Source organism: Egretta garzetta, unplaced genomic scaffold (assembly GCF_000687185.1).
Source record: "Egretta garzetta isolate BGI_Z169 unplaced genomic scaffold, ASM68718v1 scaffold322, whole genome shotgun sequence".
NCBI lineage: Eukaryota > Metazoa > Chordata > Aves > Pelecaniformes > Ardeidae > Egretta > Egretta garzetta.
The window spans coordinates 4003905-4022341 of NW_009259044.1; the positions used below are offsets into that span (position 1 = coordinate 4003905).

General features: G+C 47.1%; 1 protein-coding gene across 1 annotated transcript in view; it reads right to left on the reverse strand.

The window, feature by feature from the left end:
- Positions 1–18437, reverse strand: part of SLCO3A1 (solute carrier organic anion transporter family member 3A1) — a 117516-nt gene that overhangs the window by 12853 nt on the left and 86226 nt on the right. Inside the window, exons 2-6 of the mRNA XM_035890601.1 lie at positions 15595–15693; positions 12360–12623; positions 3768–3932; positions 1582–1780; positions 554–692 (exon numbers count right to left, since the gene is read on the reverse strand). Of these exons, the coding sequence (XP_035746494.1) occupies positions 554–692; positions 1582–1780; positions 3768–3932; positions 12360–12623; positions 15595–15693 (866 nt within the window). The remainder of the gene's footprint in view (positions 1–553; positions 693–1581; positions 1781–3767; positions 3933–12359; positions 12624–15594; positions 15694–18437) is intronic.

Genomic DNA, 18437 nt, shown 5'->3' on the forward strand with positions numbered 1-18437 from the left:
AGAGAGAGCAAGAGGAGTGGAAGGAAAGCTTAAACAAGGGTGAATAAAACCAGGATCCGGTCATATGTGTCTAGGAACCAGATTCAGGACAAAAGCAAGAGGAAAAAGAATAAAAGCATTGGGCAGGGTAAACATGGGCAGGTGGAGAAGCAGGGAGATGGGGAGACGCAGGAGAAAAGAGAAGCTGGCGCCACAGCCCAGGCTAGCAAGCTCTTGCAGAGGATCTGGGTTCTGCCAGTGGACAACCATGCAGCTCTCCTCTTGTGTTCCCCTGCTTCCATGCTGAGGAGAAAGACCAGAGGACTATGATGATGGGAAATCCCACCTGGCTCTGTGGGTGACCCTGGCAAACTGCTGCCAGAGTCAGCGGGGATTTATGAAACAGTGAAAAACGACAGCGGCTCAGGCCCATCTGAGGTATGAGGTTAGCTTTTGGGGGTGTAACCACTGCTGGCTGTAAATGAGCTACTCTACCAGATACACACTAATGTCACGCACTCATGCTCACAGAATTGTTCCTAGAGGTGGGAGGTCCCAAGGAAAGCCCACTCACCGTGCTGCTGCAGCCAGCAAAGCAGGCAGATAAGTATGTGACCCCATCTGCCCCACAGACTGGAGTGAAGGAATCAGTTTGGCATTCACAGTTGTTATTGCAGGGGGAATATGGGTCCAGAGATGAGGTTGGAGTTGAGCTGTAAGAGAAACAGAAAGAGAAATGATATCAGCCGTGACTGTAATGATATTAGCCAGCTTTTCCAACTGGTGCCACACAAAGATGGCTTTGAAGGCAGGTAGTTAAGGCAAACAAATTACAAAAAGCAGTAAGCAGGCTAGCTGGGTCCCACCTTTAAGAAATCCAGGCTACAGACTCTTCCTGGGACAGGCCATTATCCCTCTCCAATGGGGAATCTAATGCGAGGCTTGGGCTGCCTTGTTACTCCAACACAAAGCCCCAAGGAAACCCAAAGAGGTGCTGCAGAGATTGCTCCATATATTTCTATAACAGTAACTATGAGGAGCTGAGAGCCTGAAGTTGTCATCTTCTAAAGAGTTGCCACTGCATACCGAGGAGCACCAGGAAAGAAAATACAGAACAACTCTCTCCAAGTCCTTGTGAATGCTACAAGGCACCATGCGCCTCATTTCTCCCATCAAAACAGGCCTGGAGCCACGCATACTCTCTGAATTTCCAAGCATCTAAAACCTGCTTCTACAAATTCCCCTCAGGCACTTAAAGAAACATACAAAGCAGGGCATGTCCCTTGCTGCCAGGAGAAACCAGATGGTGCAGTAGACCCAATGCTACATAAGTAGCCATTGGTGCTGAAGCAGGTCTGGCACCTTTCAATTCAGATTGAAGAATTTCAACAAAACTCTGGTGTCAGCTACAGGTACTCAACTCTCACAGCAATGAGTGGCATGAAAACCTCCCAAGAGCCCTATACAACATTGCCTTCTATATGCTTGCTCTAGATGCCTGTCTAAGGGCCAGCACTGCCTGAAGGCTGCCCATCAAGGACAACAACATGGCATTTATGTTGCTAAGGCTGCATGAGACCCTGAAACTCTCTAGGGACTCACTTGTTTCCATAGGGAACAGTAACCCCTGCCACAGGTCCTGTGTCGCATCCCAGGAACAGGAAAGACACGTAGCAAGCCGTGGACACCAGGTTCACCAGCATGGCCATCCTGATGGCTCCCAGAGCAGATAGGCTGAGCTTCTTCACCAAGAGGCCACCCAGGAATATGCCCAGACATGCACATGGGATTGCTGTCATCCCTGCAAGAGGAAAAATCAGTTAGCAAGAAGTCTGAGCGAGGCTCAGTGAACCACACTATTACAGCTTTTTACTTTCCAGGAGAGACGTCTGTGCACTAACCTGGGGAATCCTTGTAATAACCAACTGCTGGAATAGCACCAAGCTAGCGTTGCCCAAAAAGAGAGGAACAGATGCAAACGGGTATGCTGCCTTGCACAGAGGAACTGGGGTCTTCTTCCTATTCTTGTACATACCGGAGGGAGATGCTAAAATTGCTGAGATCAGCCCACCCTAACCCAAGCAAGAGCATCGCTAAAGCTTCCTCCAACAGTTCACAGACAAATAAAGTCAGAATTTTCTGAGGTGTCTAGAGGCTTTGGATGAGCCCTGCTTGGTATACTTCACAGCAGTCGAATCCTCAGAGATCAGGCAATAGTCACATTTGAAAATATGAAGTCTCCCTTAAAGAATCTTCTTAAACTGTGAGATGCAAAATCACTGCCAGAAGTGACTCACTTTCCAGGCACAGAAAGGCATTATCACACTAAGCTTGTCTGGGTTCACTTTTACACCTTTGCTGCCAGTTATACTCCAGACCTTACCTACCTGGGCTAAGCTTAGAATTGCATCCAAATCCTGGCATTTTCTGGATGGCCACAAATACCACCTGTGAAAACTGGCAGCAACTTTGTTTAAATTAAACAAGTTGTCGTGAGGACCGTGGAAGTATCAAAGTCTCCTTTCCCACTGCTAGGTCAGAGGCAGGATACGCTCTGGCTCACGGGTGATTCCTTCTTTGCCGACCATCCAGCTGTACACACATGCTGACTGGCCAGGCATCCCCCATCAAACAGCAGAGTGGTTTTCCTTCTCTCAGTGGGTCAAGAGTGAAGTTGCTTTCCTTTGCCAAGCCTTTAATTTTCAGGAAAGATGGAAGACCCTAACATCTTTGAGACCTCTGCCCTTATGTCAAATCCTATCAAAATTCACCAGTGAGTTCCTGTGTTGCTGGGGGAGGCAAGATTAACCGAAGGGGATTGTTGCTTTTGGAAAACCAGGCCAAACCCACAAGATATCAATGAGTTCAATGAGAAAATAAATAACTGTCAGGAGAGCAGCTTGCAAGCTCCGTATTTTGATATTAAGATCCATCCATTTCATGATGTCTCAGTTTTTGTCAGATCACCGCCAGCTGCCCATCTGGCGAGCTGTGGTTGCAGATCATCCAAGATCACCTCACAGATATCTTAATTGGGTGCTGCTGAGAGAATGGCTGTCATAAACAAATTGCTGGGCCTGCTTGGGAATGAGCAGCAGGAGAAAATAAATGAAGATCCTGCCTGTGCATCAGTGTCCTGATTTCTCAACTGAAAGTTGAGAAATATATATATATATGGGAAACCATGGCAGCACAGCATGGTCAGAGAGAAGGGGCATTTGAAAGACAACCAGGCTGCACTAGTTTGGCTATTTGAACTGCTGATTGCAATCCTATCATTTCCAGTCCAAAGGGAAAGGAGGGACTGGCAGGAGAAACTGGGCTTCCTAACCCAAATGGAGATGGGTTGGAGAACTCTGGGATAGCTGAACCATGAGAGAAGCAGTTCAGTGGGCAGCCCTGTTGCTCGGCAAGCAACTGCAGTCCTGGGCAAATTGATGGCCCAGTCTGGTTGGGACTTCTGCTGTACTTCAGGGCCATCACAGACTTTCATATATCCTGTATCATACCACTTCTCACACAACAGGTTCGGCTACAGGGGAAGTGATTGCAGCAGACTGCAGTGGAGAGAGCAGTCAAGGAGGAAGAATGTCAGAGGTCTGCTCCGGGCTCTGCAGCCAGGGCACAGCTGGAGCACAGCCCTCCCACTCACAGACACATTTCTAGATGTTGGGCAAGCAACTTTCTGAGCAGCTTAACCAGTGAGCCTGGTTGTGATCACCAGCCATGCTGGACACTTTTAAATGCCTTTGTACTCTGGAGATTTGGTGGCCCCTGTGGTTACTTACCCAGGAGCTGGTTGGCAGATGAGGTGGTAAGGTTGAACTGCTGCTCCAGGTACTTTCCCAGGAAGGCGGCAAAGCCGGCCACCACTGCGATCTCCATGCAGGCCGCGAGGATGATACAGGTGAAGACAGGATTGGAGAGCAAGTGCTTAGTTACTTTGGGGATCACTAGAAGAGAGGAAAAACAGAGAGGCGTTTTTGTGTAGGCTCTACTTGAGGTGCTGGAAATGCCTTGCTGCTCTCCTGCAGGACAAACTCACTTCAAATCAGGAGTAATTTTCTATGCTGCACAGACAAGCTGGTTGAAATGTGGCAACACCAGAACAAAGCGAAACACCACAACAGTGTCATCTAAAGATTCAGATACCAGAAGGGTGCAAAAAGAAGTCACCTGTCATTACGTTTACATCTTACAGATGATTCTGAAATTCTGAAGGATCAGTGTTTTCCAATATCACTTTTGTTTATCCCACAGGGAGGTCAACCAAAGCCTAGTATTCTCTTTCTCCTTCTCTTTTCCCTACCTGCTCCCCATGAACAATGCTGAGCCAGCCAATGGGTGTTGTGAGTACTGCACTCGGCACCACACAAATTCTTGCAAGCTTTTAGACACAAAATAACCCAGCTCACACTTGGCCTTCTCCTGCCATCCAGATTAGCTTCATTTTCTTATTCCCATATGACACTGGCTCGCTTGCAGAGGGACACCTTCTTGCAGCACGTTTGGGTGCAAGCTGAAATTCTCCTGCTTCGCTTGGGGCCATGGCCACCATGGGCATAAGGGACCTCATGCCTGGGACAGGGATGTTAGCCTGCATCTTCTCTTAAACCAGAGCTTCACCAGTCAAGCAACACTTTCCATGCAGACCCTACCAGCCTTGGTGGCTGCAATGATGGAAGAAGACACGCTGAGCTATTCATTGTGTGAGACGCACACACACTTGCTCTAGTTTCATGATCCCTTGCTCCTCCCTCCCGAATCATTAGCGTCCAGAGTCCTCTTCTCCAAGCCCATCTCTATTTCGGATAAGCAAACATGAGTTACCTTACAAAGGGAAATCTGGCTAATGAATCAGATAGCACATTTTCTACTTCAGCGAACATTTTAATTATTGCCGAGATAACACAGCTTGAAGAGGAGAGCATCCCAGTACAGAAGAGAGCCTTGCTTTGTCTCAATACCTGATGACTAATTTCTCCCTGAATTAAATGTGAAAATCATTAAGTTTGAAAATTACCTCGCTGAAGTGTAGTGAAGCCTCAATGGACCCCTATTTGCATTTTGAAAATCCATCCCCCACATGCCCTATGGCGTACCAGGGTCTGGCAGATGACAGATATCTCTGGTGTTGGCTTCTGTTTTCCCTTAGGGCTTTCTTGGGTGCAAAATCGAATTGCACTGGCCTCAGCAAGTAAATGCATAGCTCTTTGTCAAGGCTCTGCTTGGGTCCCCTTGGTTCTTTCTTTGGGGAGGGAAAAAAAAAGGGTTATAATTAGGTTTGATCCAACCTTTTTGGAAGGGGCCACTCCACAGTTTCTGGTCTCTTTGTATCACAAATTTTTTTTCATGCTGCATAAAATTCTTGCTTCCTGAGGATTTGCTGAACATAATAAAGGTGCAGGAGGCATAGTATTTTTTAGTAGAATGATGGGGGGGAGGGGGGGAGAAGCAGGGAAGAGGAAAAAAAAAATACCGTGAGGGAGGAATGGAGGTAGGGGGATTCAGGTGTGGACAGATCTCAGAAGCCACCTGCTGACTCCTTCAGTTCTTTAGCGGCCACCTACAGAATTTCCCCTTCTTGCCAGGAAAAGGAGGGAAAATGCAAAGGTGGACTTGGCAGCGTTGAGCTTGGAAAGCCATATTTAAGATATTAATGCCTGTTGTGCCTCTGGAGTTCAATTTGTTCAAGATTAATGGATTCCTCAAGATGTAGCTTTGTGCCAATTCAAATGCAAAGACACAAAGGTCTATCTCTAACTTTATCCACCAAATAATAACGATGACAGCCTGTCTTTTGGAGGAGGGAGTTAAAGATCATGGACATTTCTTTCTGAAGTTGGCAAGGCTGGTACCAAACCATCATGCATTACCAAGGTCAAGATCCATCCTTTGTACTTAGGGAAGGAAAGCAAAAATTATGCAGAGTTATTGCACCATCTCACACAAGAGAGGAGACCCTTGTGACTGCCTTGCCTGGCAGTGTTGGGCTACAAGTCCCATCACTTCATCATTGCTTCTCCTCCTTGTGTGTCTGGGTGTGAGTTTTCTGGGACAGATCCTGTCCTCCACAGCACGTTTGACCACCATCTACTGCAACAAGGCTCTGTACCAGCTGAAGGATGTAACACAAAACCCATTGCAAAGAGTGCAGAGGCAACACAGGCAATGCCTGGCAGCCTCCACCATTTCCTCAGCCAGGGCCAGCTCGTTCCCTTTCATTTTCTAAGGGAAATGACAGGAGGCTCCCCATAGGAATGAATATCCTTTCATCTTGCTACTGCCACCCGTTAAGATGAATCATTTGACACCTGCTGCTGCCTTATCTGTCTCAGTTCTTGGGGTGAAATACCTCTGGGAACAAGATTAAAAGTCAGCAGTGAAGTTTAAAAATCTCTCAATAGACTAGAGTGACGTGCTTTCAGCTGCCTGGCATATGGTGCTGGGTATGAAGGGGGAATGGAAAATGTCTGATGGGGACAGTAAAGCCCTGGGGAACACAACAGCTAAGCATGGCGCTTCTTCACTGGAGCCGATCCCAGCAAAAGTCATAGTAAGTGTTACCCTGAACCTTGTTGGCCCAAAAGTTAGCTGAACGCTTTGTAGCAGCACTTTGGAGCTATAAATCTGAGGTTGAAGCCCATTCGCCAAATGGCGGAAGGTAAAGGTCTTTTGGATTCAAGAGAGTCTCAAAAATCTACTTGGAGAACCCACGAGCTATATCAGACATGGCACAGAAAGACTAACCCTCCCACGCTCAGAAGGGCCAACTCATTTAGCATCCTTGTCCCAGTGCACCCAATATGCTACAGAAACGACGGCAGAAAAGCGATTCTCATTGCCATGGCAAGATACGCTTAGAAGAATAAGAAACCTCAGCCTCTTTTCACTGCTGAAGTACTTAAAACCCAACTCTTCAGACCATCCACGTGCAGCGTTGGTCACAGGATCATCTATAGGTTGGAGGGAACCCGGGAGGATGTCCTAAAGCTCTCCAACACCCCTGCCAATCCCCCTAACTTCCCACCTTTTAACACCCCAAGCAACACCCGTGCCAAGGCATCCAACATCCTCCCTATCTCCTACTGTGGGGCCAGCTGTGGGTGACAAGCCACGGGCTTGACAAGCAAACACACTTATGTACACCAAGTAGCTTTGATTTGTCACTAAACATCAGGGAGTACCAGGGATAATTGGCAACCTCATTACATGAGGTTTAACTACTCTCCAGAAACGACAAACTGTAATCATCACGTTGGTGCTTGAAATGAATTGTTTGGAACATTACAATCACCAAGGCCCCTTTTTCCAGTTGGAGCACCCTACAGAGACATGTTTTCAATTTGCAGTAAAGATGAGGAACACAGAAAGCAAAGTAGTAAATTAGAGGGAGGTTTACAGCCCAGTCCACCTAGGACAGTGCGGTGAGGGAAAGGCGAAATACAGCATTGAGCCAAAATACTACTTTCTAATAGCAATGTAGGCAGCAAACCTCAGGTCTGAATGGAAAAAAAAAGGCAAAATCTCCACCTGGCTTGAGGAACAAGGGATGAAGAAATAGTGCAGGCAGCAAGAAGAAGAGATGTCCTGGAAAGAGGCAGCTCCTATAAAAGAGAAGATGAGGCAAGAGGAGCTGAAGATCTCTCAGGTGAGTTTAACATGCCAAAGTCCACGTGGCCTTGGCAAAATTAGTATCACAAAGGATATGAAGGAAAAAGGTAACAGCTATGTCAAAGAGGCTTCCTGACACACACAAACTTGAAGCAACAGTAGCATTTTCATGCATGGAAAGCAGGTCCTTCTATTCTATAATCTTGCCTCCAGCAACCACCTTTGCTCAACTTCACAGGGGGACATAAAGCTCCCTCACCCGCATCATGGAGGTCATGGCCAGGCATGGTATCTTTTCGGAGACAGACACACTCTGCCTGACCTCAGGAGCTGCTCAGCTTCTGCCCTAAAGGCTGCAGGCTGAAGACCTTTCTGAATTAATCAAAGCTTCTGACAACAAGGATGCTGGCTTTGAAACAGCCAAGAAGAACCTGCCAACAAAGCCTGCACCCTCATGAAATCCAAGCCAAAGGAAACTCGGAGACTGATGGGACCTGATGTGGGGCCTTTTATGATCACCCACCATCCACTTACCTAAGATTAGAATTTCTCAACAAGCCTTTTAGATGTTGGTAGAGAGCCAAGACCCATATCCAAAAAGGCAAGACCCAAAGGCAAAAAGGCCGTGAATGAAGGTACAGATGGAGACCTCTTCAAAAGGTTGTCACTATCACTTGCTACTGTCATGAGTTTAAAACTAATCCTGTTAGCCATTAATCCTGCTCAATCCTATGATCTCCCACCAAGGACTACAGGCTCTCCAGGGCCTCGGACCCCCCTGCACAGCTAGGAGCTTCTGGCCCAGTGCTACGTGTCTGCTCCCAGAGAGAACTTTTGGGGAGGGAAATCCAGGATTCAGAGCAGCTCCCTCTCTAGGTATGCAGCAGATTGGTACGCAGAGCAGGAAGGAACCGAACAGAAGACAAGACAGCTGTCAGCTGTACATCTGAGCTCTCCTATGCTCTTGGAAATGAAGCTGGACAGAAACCAAAATGGTTCCAAATCTAGGGAATTTGCAGTTTTGAAATTCATTTAATTCCACAGTGAGTTTTCTTTTAATTCCTTGTGAATGAGCTTCTCTCTCCAAACCTGAAAGATTCCATATCAATTTCAATCCTTTTAGGTTTTTAATCTCTCTCACTAGACAGACAGGCAGAATGTAATGAATTTCTAGTTTAAACCATCGCAAAACAAAATGCATTTAGAGCAGAATGTTTCTGGGGTGTTAAAGATAAAGCCAAGGAAGCATTTTGAAACCAAATTTCATCAGAACTGACCGCTCAATTCAGTAGAAGTGACATTTCTGTATGAAAAAACAATTATTTTAGCAAAATATTTCCAAGCACGTCCTGGAGCAGGTGTTGGGTTAGAGGCAGCATGTTAACAGCGAGTGAGAGGGCAGATGCTGGGCAGACACGAGCAGAGGGCACAGGTGCCCTGACACAGCCGAGCATCATCTCCGACCCTGAATAGCAGAGAGGTCCCCAAAGCAGACCAGAGGTAGGAAAGCAAAGCTGTGCCCCCAGGACAGCAAGGACTGTGGCAGCCCACGCCTGAAGTGCTTTCACAGACCATACAGAGAACGCAGGAACAACCCTGCCAGGCTGCCAGCCGAGAGCAAAGAGCGATGGCAGCATTTATCCATCCTCTCCCTGCTATCAATCCTTCACTTCCCTGTGCTCCCACACAGAGTTGCGTTGCTTAACTTAAATACTAATCAGGTAAAGTGATGCAGCATTCATATGCCAGTTTAGCAATGGTAAGCACCTCCCAGGAATGTCCCAAAGCTTTCCTGCCTGAGCCGCCATGACCCTGTCGGAGCTAAAAAAAAATGCCTTTGATTGCCTCTTCATCTTGTGCCGTTCAAAGGTATGGTTTTCGTTTCAAGTTTGAAGTTCCTCTTAAGGATGCTGCTTTTTCTGGCATGAAAATACCCCATAGGAGGAGATGCCGTGGCTTCCCAAAAGCTGGGCCCTCCCTCCTGTTTAGATCTTGATAGAGATTTAAAAGACTTTTTGACACTTTGAGCTGTTTGCTTTTAGATTTATAAAATCTTGTGCCGTTCAAAGGTATGGTTTTCGTTTCAAGTTTGAAGTTCCTCTTAAGGATGCTGCTTTTTCTGGCATGAAAATACCCCATAGGAGGAGATGCCGTGGCTTCCCAAAAGCTGGGCCCTCCCTCCTGTTTAGATCTTGATAGAGATTTAAAAGACTTTTTGACACTTTGAGCTGTTTGCTTTTAGATTTATAAAAGTCCTAGCTTTTCTGCAGGCTAAGGCTAAAGACAGACAAGGAATCTCTCCCAGCTCTGCCTCTCACTGTCTTTCAGCAGATCTTGTAGCGTCTCGAGCATCCTCCCACGTGCCAGCCATGCCATGTCACTAGCTGACAGCCGTCACCCAGCTGGGAGCATGTCCCCAACTGACACCACCCTGCTTCCTTTCCCACCACGTCCACTCACTTGCAACAGTCACTGCAAGGTTTGGGAGGGAAAAAAAAAAAAAAAAAAAAATCAAACCCCTTCAATGGCCGAAAAGGAGCTTCAGCTCAGACTCTAAGGATGCACTGTTGATACACAGTGTGTTCGCACAATCAGTCCAGGGAACCAACTCTTCCTCTTCACTGTGCACAAAGAGATGGACAATCCACACCATCCACGGACTTATGCCCGGCACACACCTACCCAGGCCTGAGCTGCAAAGACAGCACTTGCTAAAAAGGAGTCGGGAGTTGTGGCCACACAAACCCTGATGAGCATTTCCATCCACACCTCCGTGTACAGGTACATCTTCTGCCATTCAGCTTCACAAATACATGCAAACCCCAAAGTCTAAGATAGGACAGAAGACATGACTGTGCATGCACATATGTATTTTTTAACCTCTGTATGTAATTACCAGTCCTTTTTATCCTAGGAAAAAGGCTAAACAGTCTAACTTTCCCCAAACAAAACTTTATACAGTCAACAAACAAATTAAGGATACTGGGTCCTGCCACATAGGAATGAATATTTAAGCTGCTGGCAAAATACTGTATACACACAGGAAGAGTCAACCCGCCACCTTAAATACTGCTCCCCAGGAATGAGTGAGGCATGTTTGCCTTCCCTTGTGGTATGTGCCTGAACATCTCCTCCAGGCGGGCACTTTAGCAAACACAACTCTTGATGATGTTCGACTGTGACAATAGTGGCAAGGGACTTGAAAGGAGATGTCAGCTACCAACACCGTGTTGTCTATGACAGCCTCAAAAGCATAACTAAAAAGGTCATTCTCTGTCTTATTTGATGTGATGTAAATTGTATCTCAAAGTCCATCTACAAAGAGACTTTTGGAATACCGACTGATTCGAAATGGGGTTACCTGCAACGAGAAGGCTAATGTGGAAGACTGGTGCCCCTGATGTAATCAATACTTTGAAGCTTATGGATGTGGCAGTTTAATTTCTCCACTTCAATGAGCAATAGATGCTCTAGCAAGCCCCACAGGGCCTCCCTGAGGGCAAGAAACTCAGCTTGCTCAGCACTATCCTCAGGCAGAACTGCTGCCCCTCTGTGCAGCAAGGACATGACGTATTCTTTCATTTCTCTGTATGAAAACCTGCAAAAATTCCAATGCCCATTCCAAAAACTCAGTGGACAGAAGCAGATGCTCTGATGAGTTCATGACAAAAGCCACATTATCCAGATGGACATACCATGGGAAAAGCCCATTCCTCAAACCTGAGAAATCCTTGCAACAGGGATGAAAGGATGAAGAAATTAATTTTACTGACAAATTTTCAAACAATTTATCCCTTTACCTTTCTTTTGAATTTTCTCAAGTCAAAATTTCACATCTTTGACCTTCCCTTAATGAACAACCACATCAACTATTCAAGGCATTTATATATTTAAGAAAACACTTTTTTCCCCGAAGTCTCTTTTTTCTTCCCACCTGTACCTCATTCAACACCCAATTAAGGAGACTGCACAGGGAGTAAATGGTTTTGTCCTCATTTATCAAAATACATTAGGTAGTAATGAAACCTGCTCTGCCACAGTGACAGAGAGTGGGAAGCAACCACCAGTGCTATAGAACCACCCTCTTAGATGAAGGATTTTCCAGTGCAGCTTACAGAAAGGATCTCTGCCCACACTCTCCCTCAAAATGCTGGAGTCTTAGCTGACCTTAATTAGAGCCAGGGCCATTTCCATCACAGGACATGACATGGGGTTTTCTACTCTAATTTGCTACAAGCCATGCTCTGCCCTGCCACTTTGCTGCTACTCTGGGCTGGTATCTACCTCTTCCCCATGACAGTTTAAGAGCTGTGGTGATGCCCAGCACTCATTGCTTTGTATCTGGAGCTGCAGCTCAAATGCCAGGAGCTCCCGATTTCTTTTAACCACCCTTGCTGGCTTGCTCTCTGTTTTGGGAGGCAGAAGGGAGCAGGACAGTAGACTGGAGACAAGTTCACAAATTGCTTTGGCAATTGTGTTCCCCTTCATTTTTTTAGCAACTCTACAGGACTATCATGCATTTCTGAAGCTTTGTAGTTTAAAAAAAAAAACAAACCTTTCAAGTGGAACAAAGCCTCTCTTTAAAATGAGGACAATGCCAGAGATAATTAGAAGCTAGGGACTGAAATTTCAGGATACTGAGGGGTTTGGGGGATTTCTTTGGGGGTAGAGATAGATAGCCCAAATCAGAGACCAATTATAAAACCTGCCAGCTGTTAACCTGTTGATGATTCTCACAGAAAATGTGTCAAGAGCCAGTGTCTCACCTCGCAGCTGCTGGAAGCAGGTCGTGCTGCTCTCCCCGTCCAGCGCGTGCCGCAGGACCCCGTTGCTCGGCTTGGGTCTCTCGTAGTCCCTCTCGGGAAGCATGGCCTGCTCGCTCTCCCCAGCGTGCTCTGGCCTCGGGGGCAAGGACTGCGGGAACCCGAACATTGGCAGGGACGAGAAGAAGAGTAAGGCACCACACAGCAGGAAGCCTCCCCACCATGCACCAATCCACCGAGGGTCGTCCGGGGTTATGTCCAGCTTACCTGCAAGGGCACACACACACATGTCACTGGCTTGGTTGCAGGGAGCGGAAGATTACAGTGTTAATGATGTGTAGGCTGGAAGATGGTTGTTGGGGGCTTTGTTGGCTGGTGAGGGGCTCCCAGACACAAGGTGGGGACTCACAGTGCATCCCACACCCACACCGTGTGAGCCACCAGTGCATAATGACCTCCACATCCAAGAGGTCCTTAGGACAAGCAACCCATCACCTTGTCTATCTAGATGGTACATCCAGCTTCTGCAACACCCTGTAATCAGAGCTTCTCTCCAGTGTCTTTGGCTCTGCCACCTCTAAGAAGCTGCCATGTACCTGACAGTGTCCCCCATGCTGGCACTGAGGTTTTGGAGATCACTGTCCCAGCATGTCAAATACGCACACACAGCTGGCATACCTACTGGAACAAAGGCCTGCATGGAGAAGAAGCAGCACAGGCAAGGACATTGCATCTCCATCCTGGCTTACCCTCTTTTCCCAGGAGGCCAACGCTCTCCCTGCTTTGAATTCACAGTCTTTTTCAGCAAAGGAGAGATGGGCATTTGGGCTTTATGGGCACCTGTGACTGTGTGGAGGGTGAAAGAGTCTGAAATATTGGAAAAGAAACCCACCCACTGCATCAAATGGGCTCAGAATGGTAGAGAAATCATCAGAAAATGAAGAAAAGCGAAGTAGAAGGCAAGAGTATCCTGTAGGCCATCACTCAGTGGAGATAAGGAAAAAGAAGGCTCTGGAGTCAGTTTGGGGAAATAAAAATAAGCAGCAGGAGAGAAGAAACTGTGTTCCTAGCAGCCGCCTCACTGCCACAGCTGCTCAACAAGCTGGTGGAGGGTGCCCAGCGCTGACTCCCAGGGGAGACCCGGGTCTGTGTGGCTGGAATAACAAGCTCCTCCGTTCATGAAGTCTGTCTGGTTACCACCACTCTGAAAAATCTGTCTCAAGTGAGGCAATCAAGTTGTCTCTCAAGCACAGACGGAAGGAAACTCTTTTCTCCTTAGGGAAAATAACATGTAGCTCTCAAATACATATAAAGTTTGAAAAATAGTGTTTTGGAGGGATTGGATTCTTCTGCTGTTATTTCTTCCTGCCTGGAGTGCATTTTTTTCAGGTTCCTGGGAACAGAGTCGTGTGAAGAGCTATGTAAACCAAGGTCTTCTTCATATCCCCTTCCCAAAAACAGGTCCTGTACAGAGGGCACCGCAGCAGCGTGCCCTGGCTTCCCACACATCCTGTCCAAAACAGGGAGCAGGACAGGGCTCAACCCTCTGGCACTCAGTCTCCTTGTGCCGCCCTGAGCCGCAGGGCAGAGCCAGCTGGAACGGGGAAACCCTTTCCCATTCCCATATAAAAATAGATGGAGGCCATGTGTGCCCCAGCCTTCACATGACAGCAATGGACCACAGCCAAAGCCAGCTGCACCCTCCCTATGACCTGCTGAGCCACAGCCCCTCCAGGCTTCTCAGTGATAATGCTCCACCGTTCTCCTCCGTGGATCCGTATATGTCTGGGGCTTTTTTGAGCTGTAAATAAGGAGCGATATTTTATGTTAAAAGCGGCCAGATCACATCAAATTAACTTTTTAGCTAGGCCAGCATCTTGCCTCTGAAGGTAAACAGCTGCAGATGCCCAGAAAGTCCACAAGAATAAAGTCATCATATACCTAATATTATTCTTGTGATTTGTGGCTTGGGGGCTTTCTAAGCTAGATGTGGTGTCATGTTCTTTTTTTCCCCGCTATAAACTCATCCAGTTGTTTTTTAATCCATTTGTAGACTTTTAACACCCTACAGTGAGGAGTTCCACAGCTTCAGCTACTGGAAGAAAATATATGTCCTTCTGCTCATTCATTTTTTGGAGTAAATTATACTTAATGGTCAAATATGCAACAGGATTCAAACAAGCTTCTCTGCCTACAGGACCAGACTTTGGCATATCTTTGCTAAAGCCAAGGACTTAAAAGGGGCCCTGTGGTGTTCATCAAAAAAAGATAACTTCTTTCCTGTTTGTTTGATATTATTTAGATTTCTTCAGCTGACATGTGCATGTGAGACCAAGAAAAGGCTGTAGCACTTTTCCAGATTTGCACAATTCCTTTCTGAGTCCTGCGAGGTTCAACTCCATCCAAACGCATCCTATGAAAATGTATTTGCAACATCATAGAACTGGAATGCACTCTCAAAGAGGACAAGACCCCTGCAGCAGGATAAGAGCCTGTGGGATCAGATGGAGCTGAGAACTGCAGAAAAAGGATCTGAACAACTGAGGGCAAAGAATGAAGCACCAGGTTTGCAGCCTATAGCCAAAGCGCAGCAGAGCAGCGGAGAACAGCCTGTGACACATTGCCCTCTAATGGCAAAGAGCACACAGTGCAAGTAGCAATAAAAGCAGAATTTGAGTATTTTTTTTCTTAATGAACAAAAAGACAATTTGCAAACAATTTTCTTTAACCCAAGTGCAGAGTCAAGGTGAGCAATAATTAGCACTCCTTTGGGAAAAAGCAATAACACTGTGAGACTGAACCTGTCATTTGCAGAAGGTGCTGGGCATGGGTCTTACTGGTATGCCACCATCAGAGAGTCTCCCAGGTCCTGGGGGTGGCAGCTCTCCAGATTTCACCCTGTGCTCTGGACACAGCTTCCCTGGCAAGACTATGTCCATGGCTAGCCGGTGTGCTCTGCCACAGTGGTATTTTAAGGTGTCCTCTAAGAGCTGGGCTGAAACTCATCTCGCAGCCCATGGAAGCGAACAAATTTTAGCTACTGTGAATCTGTTACTGATAGGGATAGAGCTGAAAATTTTTGAATCCCTGTCATGAAACCCTGCTAAAAGCAACACTCATATGTGCAAGAGGCACTCAAGATGGAACGAGAAGCAGTTTCCTGCTTGTGAGCATCAATGTTTTTGTCCCGCTGACACATTAGCATATTTGATTTGAAACCAAACCCAGTTCTCCTTACTTGTGTCAATGAAGACAGCATCCACATAGATTTTGGTACAGAAGGAGCCCAAGATAAATCCACAGGCTGGTCCAAATACCAGCATCGTAAACAGGATCCCTACAAGGAGAGAGAAAAGAGAAAATTAGTACTAGGCTCAGGTTATTCATTCCAAGTTGTTCTGCTTGTCTCCTGCAAGATGCTATTGCCCTACTGATGCCAAATAGATAGGGACACATCTCTGTATCGAATGCTTCAGGCAAAAGAGCACCCTAAATGCTTTTTGCTTTTCCATATCTCTTCAGGAAAAAGAATAGATGGAGCTGTGATAATGCTGAAGGATTTCTATTGAGCTGAGAAGACAATGTGGATGTATACTGTGTTTTGGTCAGCTGGCTGCTCCAGAAGATGTCTTACTCAAAAGCACAAGGTAAAGCAGACCTGCCTTGTCTGCAGGGGCAAGCCTTCACCTTTGCCACCTCCAGCTATATTCCTGGTAGACAGGGATATTTTTGGAATTTAGGGCTAGCAAATCTATGAAATGCAGCACTGCCACAGACTGCTGGATAAAGTCCCTTTACAGAAGTAGGAGCGCTCTTCCAAATCTGTGAATTCCTTCCACCCATCATACCCACAGGCTAAGCATTCCCCAAGTTGCACGGCTCTTCCAACCTCTCACAACTGCTCGCTCCTCCTGCAAAACCTGCGGGAGATTGCCAGTGTAATGCCAGGCGAAGAGCTATTATGAGTAAATTACTTATTTGCTTCAAAACAATACTTAGAAGCATTTATTCTCATTCCCATTTTGGCCCTTAAACAGGAACGCTACGGGCACACCGCCAGCTCTCAATTATCCAGGGCAGAAAGGTAGGGGGACACAAGGATAATCCAGAAAAAGAAGCAGCAAAGATAACACAAACCATTTGAAAATTAGACAATAGGAACATATTTGGTACCTTCACAATGGGGCTAGAAGAACAACAAAAAGTCCCCAAGGACCTTTGCAAATGGCTTTCTGAAGGAAGCAGGGGCAAGTCTGAGCAGCATGGAGCAGAGCAAGCGCCTGCTTGTTCGCTCTGGGGCAGAGCATCCAGAGCATCCATGCTGATGGACCCGTGTGCCCGGTGAGGGGGGCAGCTCTTTGGGACCCTCGGCCAGTGATGTGCCAGCCTGTGCTGGCCCGAGTCTTGGTGTGGCTGCGCTTCAGAAATGTCCCATGAAAGAGCTTATTCACATCTGGGTGCTTTGCTTGCTCCTTCGGCAGCAGCAGGGTACATCCCACCTCTCTCTCCAAATCTCTCTGGGGGTGTTGCCTGGCATCTCAGTGCATTCATAATGCACTTCATCGCAGCTATCTCAGCCCTCAAGTTCCTTAACTGGAAACTTTTAATTCCCAAGTTCTCTCTCTGTGCATTTCTTCGAGCCGGAGAAATGATCAGAGCTGCAAAATATTCCCAGGAGACCACCAGCCCCATGCAAGGCAAACCGCACCTGCCGATGACAGCTTAGCCAAGCAGAATAAGCTGGTACGGTCAGAAATAACTTCACTTGCATCTTTAAAATGCAGAGTGCAAACTAATTCCTCCAGGTTTGTGGCACCGTGACTTGGCTGGATTAGTAACTAGGTACAAAGCAACGGCATCTCCAGCCAGCCACTTGCGCAGAAACCCAGCGCGTTAATGCCTTCATGGCTTTGCCTACAGAAGCAAGAGGGAGAAACAAAGCTGGTGGGAGGAAAAAAAAAGTGTCAGGTCGTATGAGCCGCAGTAACGCATCACTGCTGTCAGGACAGCGGCAGAAGCTGCCATCCCTTGCCCCGTCTCAGCTAAGCTCAAAGCTGCAGCCACGGCACCGTGTCGCAGCCCATACCGCCAGCTTAAATTAGTCCCCAGGACCTCTGGCCATGATGTCCCTGCCAGTAATGGAGCAAGTCATCTCCCCTCCCACAGTCACCTTGTCCCTGGGCATTGGGTTTGTGCTCCACAATCCAGCAGTAAGTTGAGGAATTTGTGCTCCTCAGTCAACAGAGCCACTTACGAAGCCCATGCCTTGCTCCCCCCGGGATCTATAAAACCTCACGTGGGAGATCCCAGTCCCTGTTACCTGCAGAAGCACTTTGTGGGATGTGAAATGAGGGAAGAGACAGGTCAGGAGAGCAGGGAAAAGGGATTTCTTTTCCCAGCACATCCAGCAGCATCTCCTTCCTTCCCAGTCTCAAGACCTGCCCCACTTGGGGCTATAAAATTTCCAGTGGCATTTTATAAAATACCCTCATTGCTTTTTTTTTTTTGTCACTAGATGGCATTAGTGTTCGTCATTCATCCCACAAGTGCCTTGTGGAGCAGGCTGGGTGACCATGCAGCCCACCCCGGCTCCCAAACACGATCACGATGGTGTTACTGGGGGTCCTGCAGCCCCTGGGAGGACGCACTGATGGCAGGGTGATGCTCATCTGCCATACCGCAATCAGGTTGCACCCTTTGGCTGTTCGCGATCACGATGTGTTACTGGGGGTCCTGCAGCCCCTGGGAGGACGCACTGATGGCAGGGTGATGCTCATCTGCCATACCGCAATCAGGTTGCACCCTTTGGCTGTTCGCATGTGGGAAATCACAGATTTTAGAACAAACTGTTCTAAAACCGTTAAGTTTTTAGTCAAAGAGTTTAAACAGACAGCATCTAGCAGAGGAAGGGCCATGGCTAGTACTCTGATGAACAAGCCAGTAATCAAAGATTGGGTTAATCTTTGATAACTGAACATTAATTATGAATTTCTATGTAGTTATGGTCAAGCACCTAAGGACATGCTGGGCCTCATACTGGTTGGAGCAGCGCCTGGGGCAGTGACAAACGCAGCCCTCGGA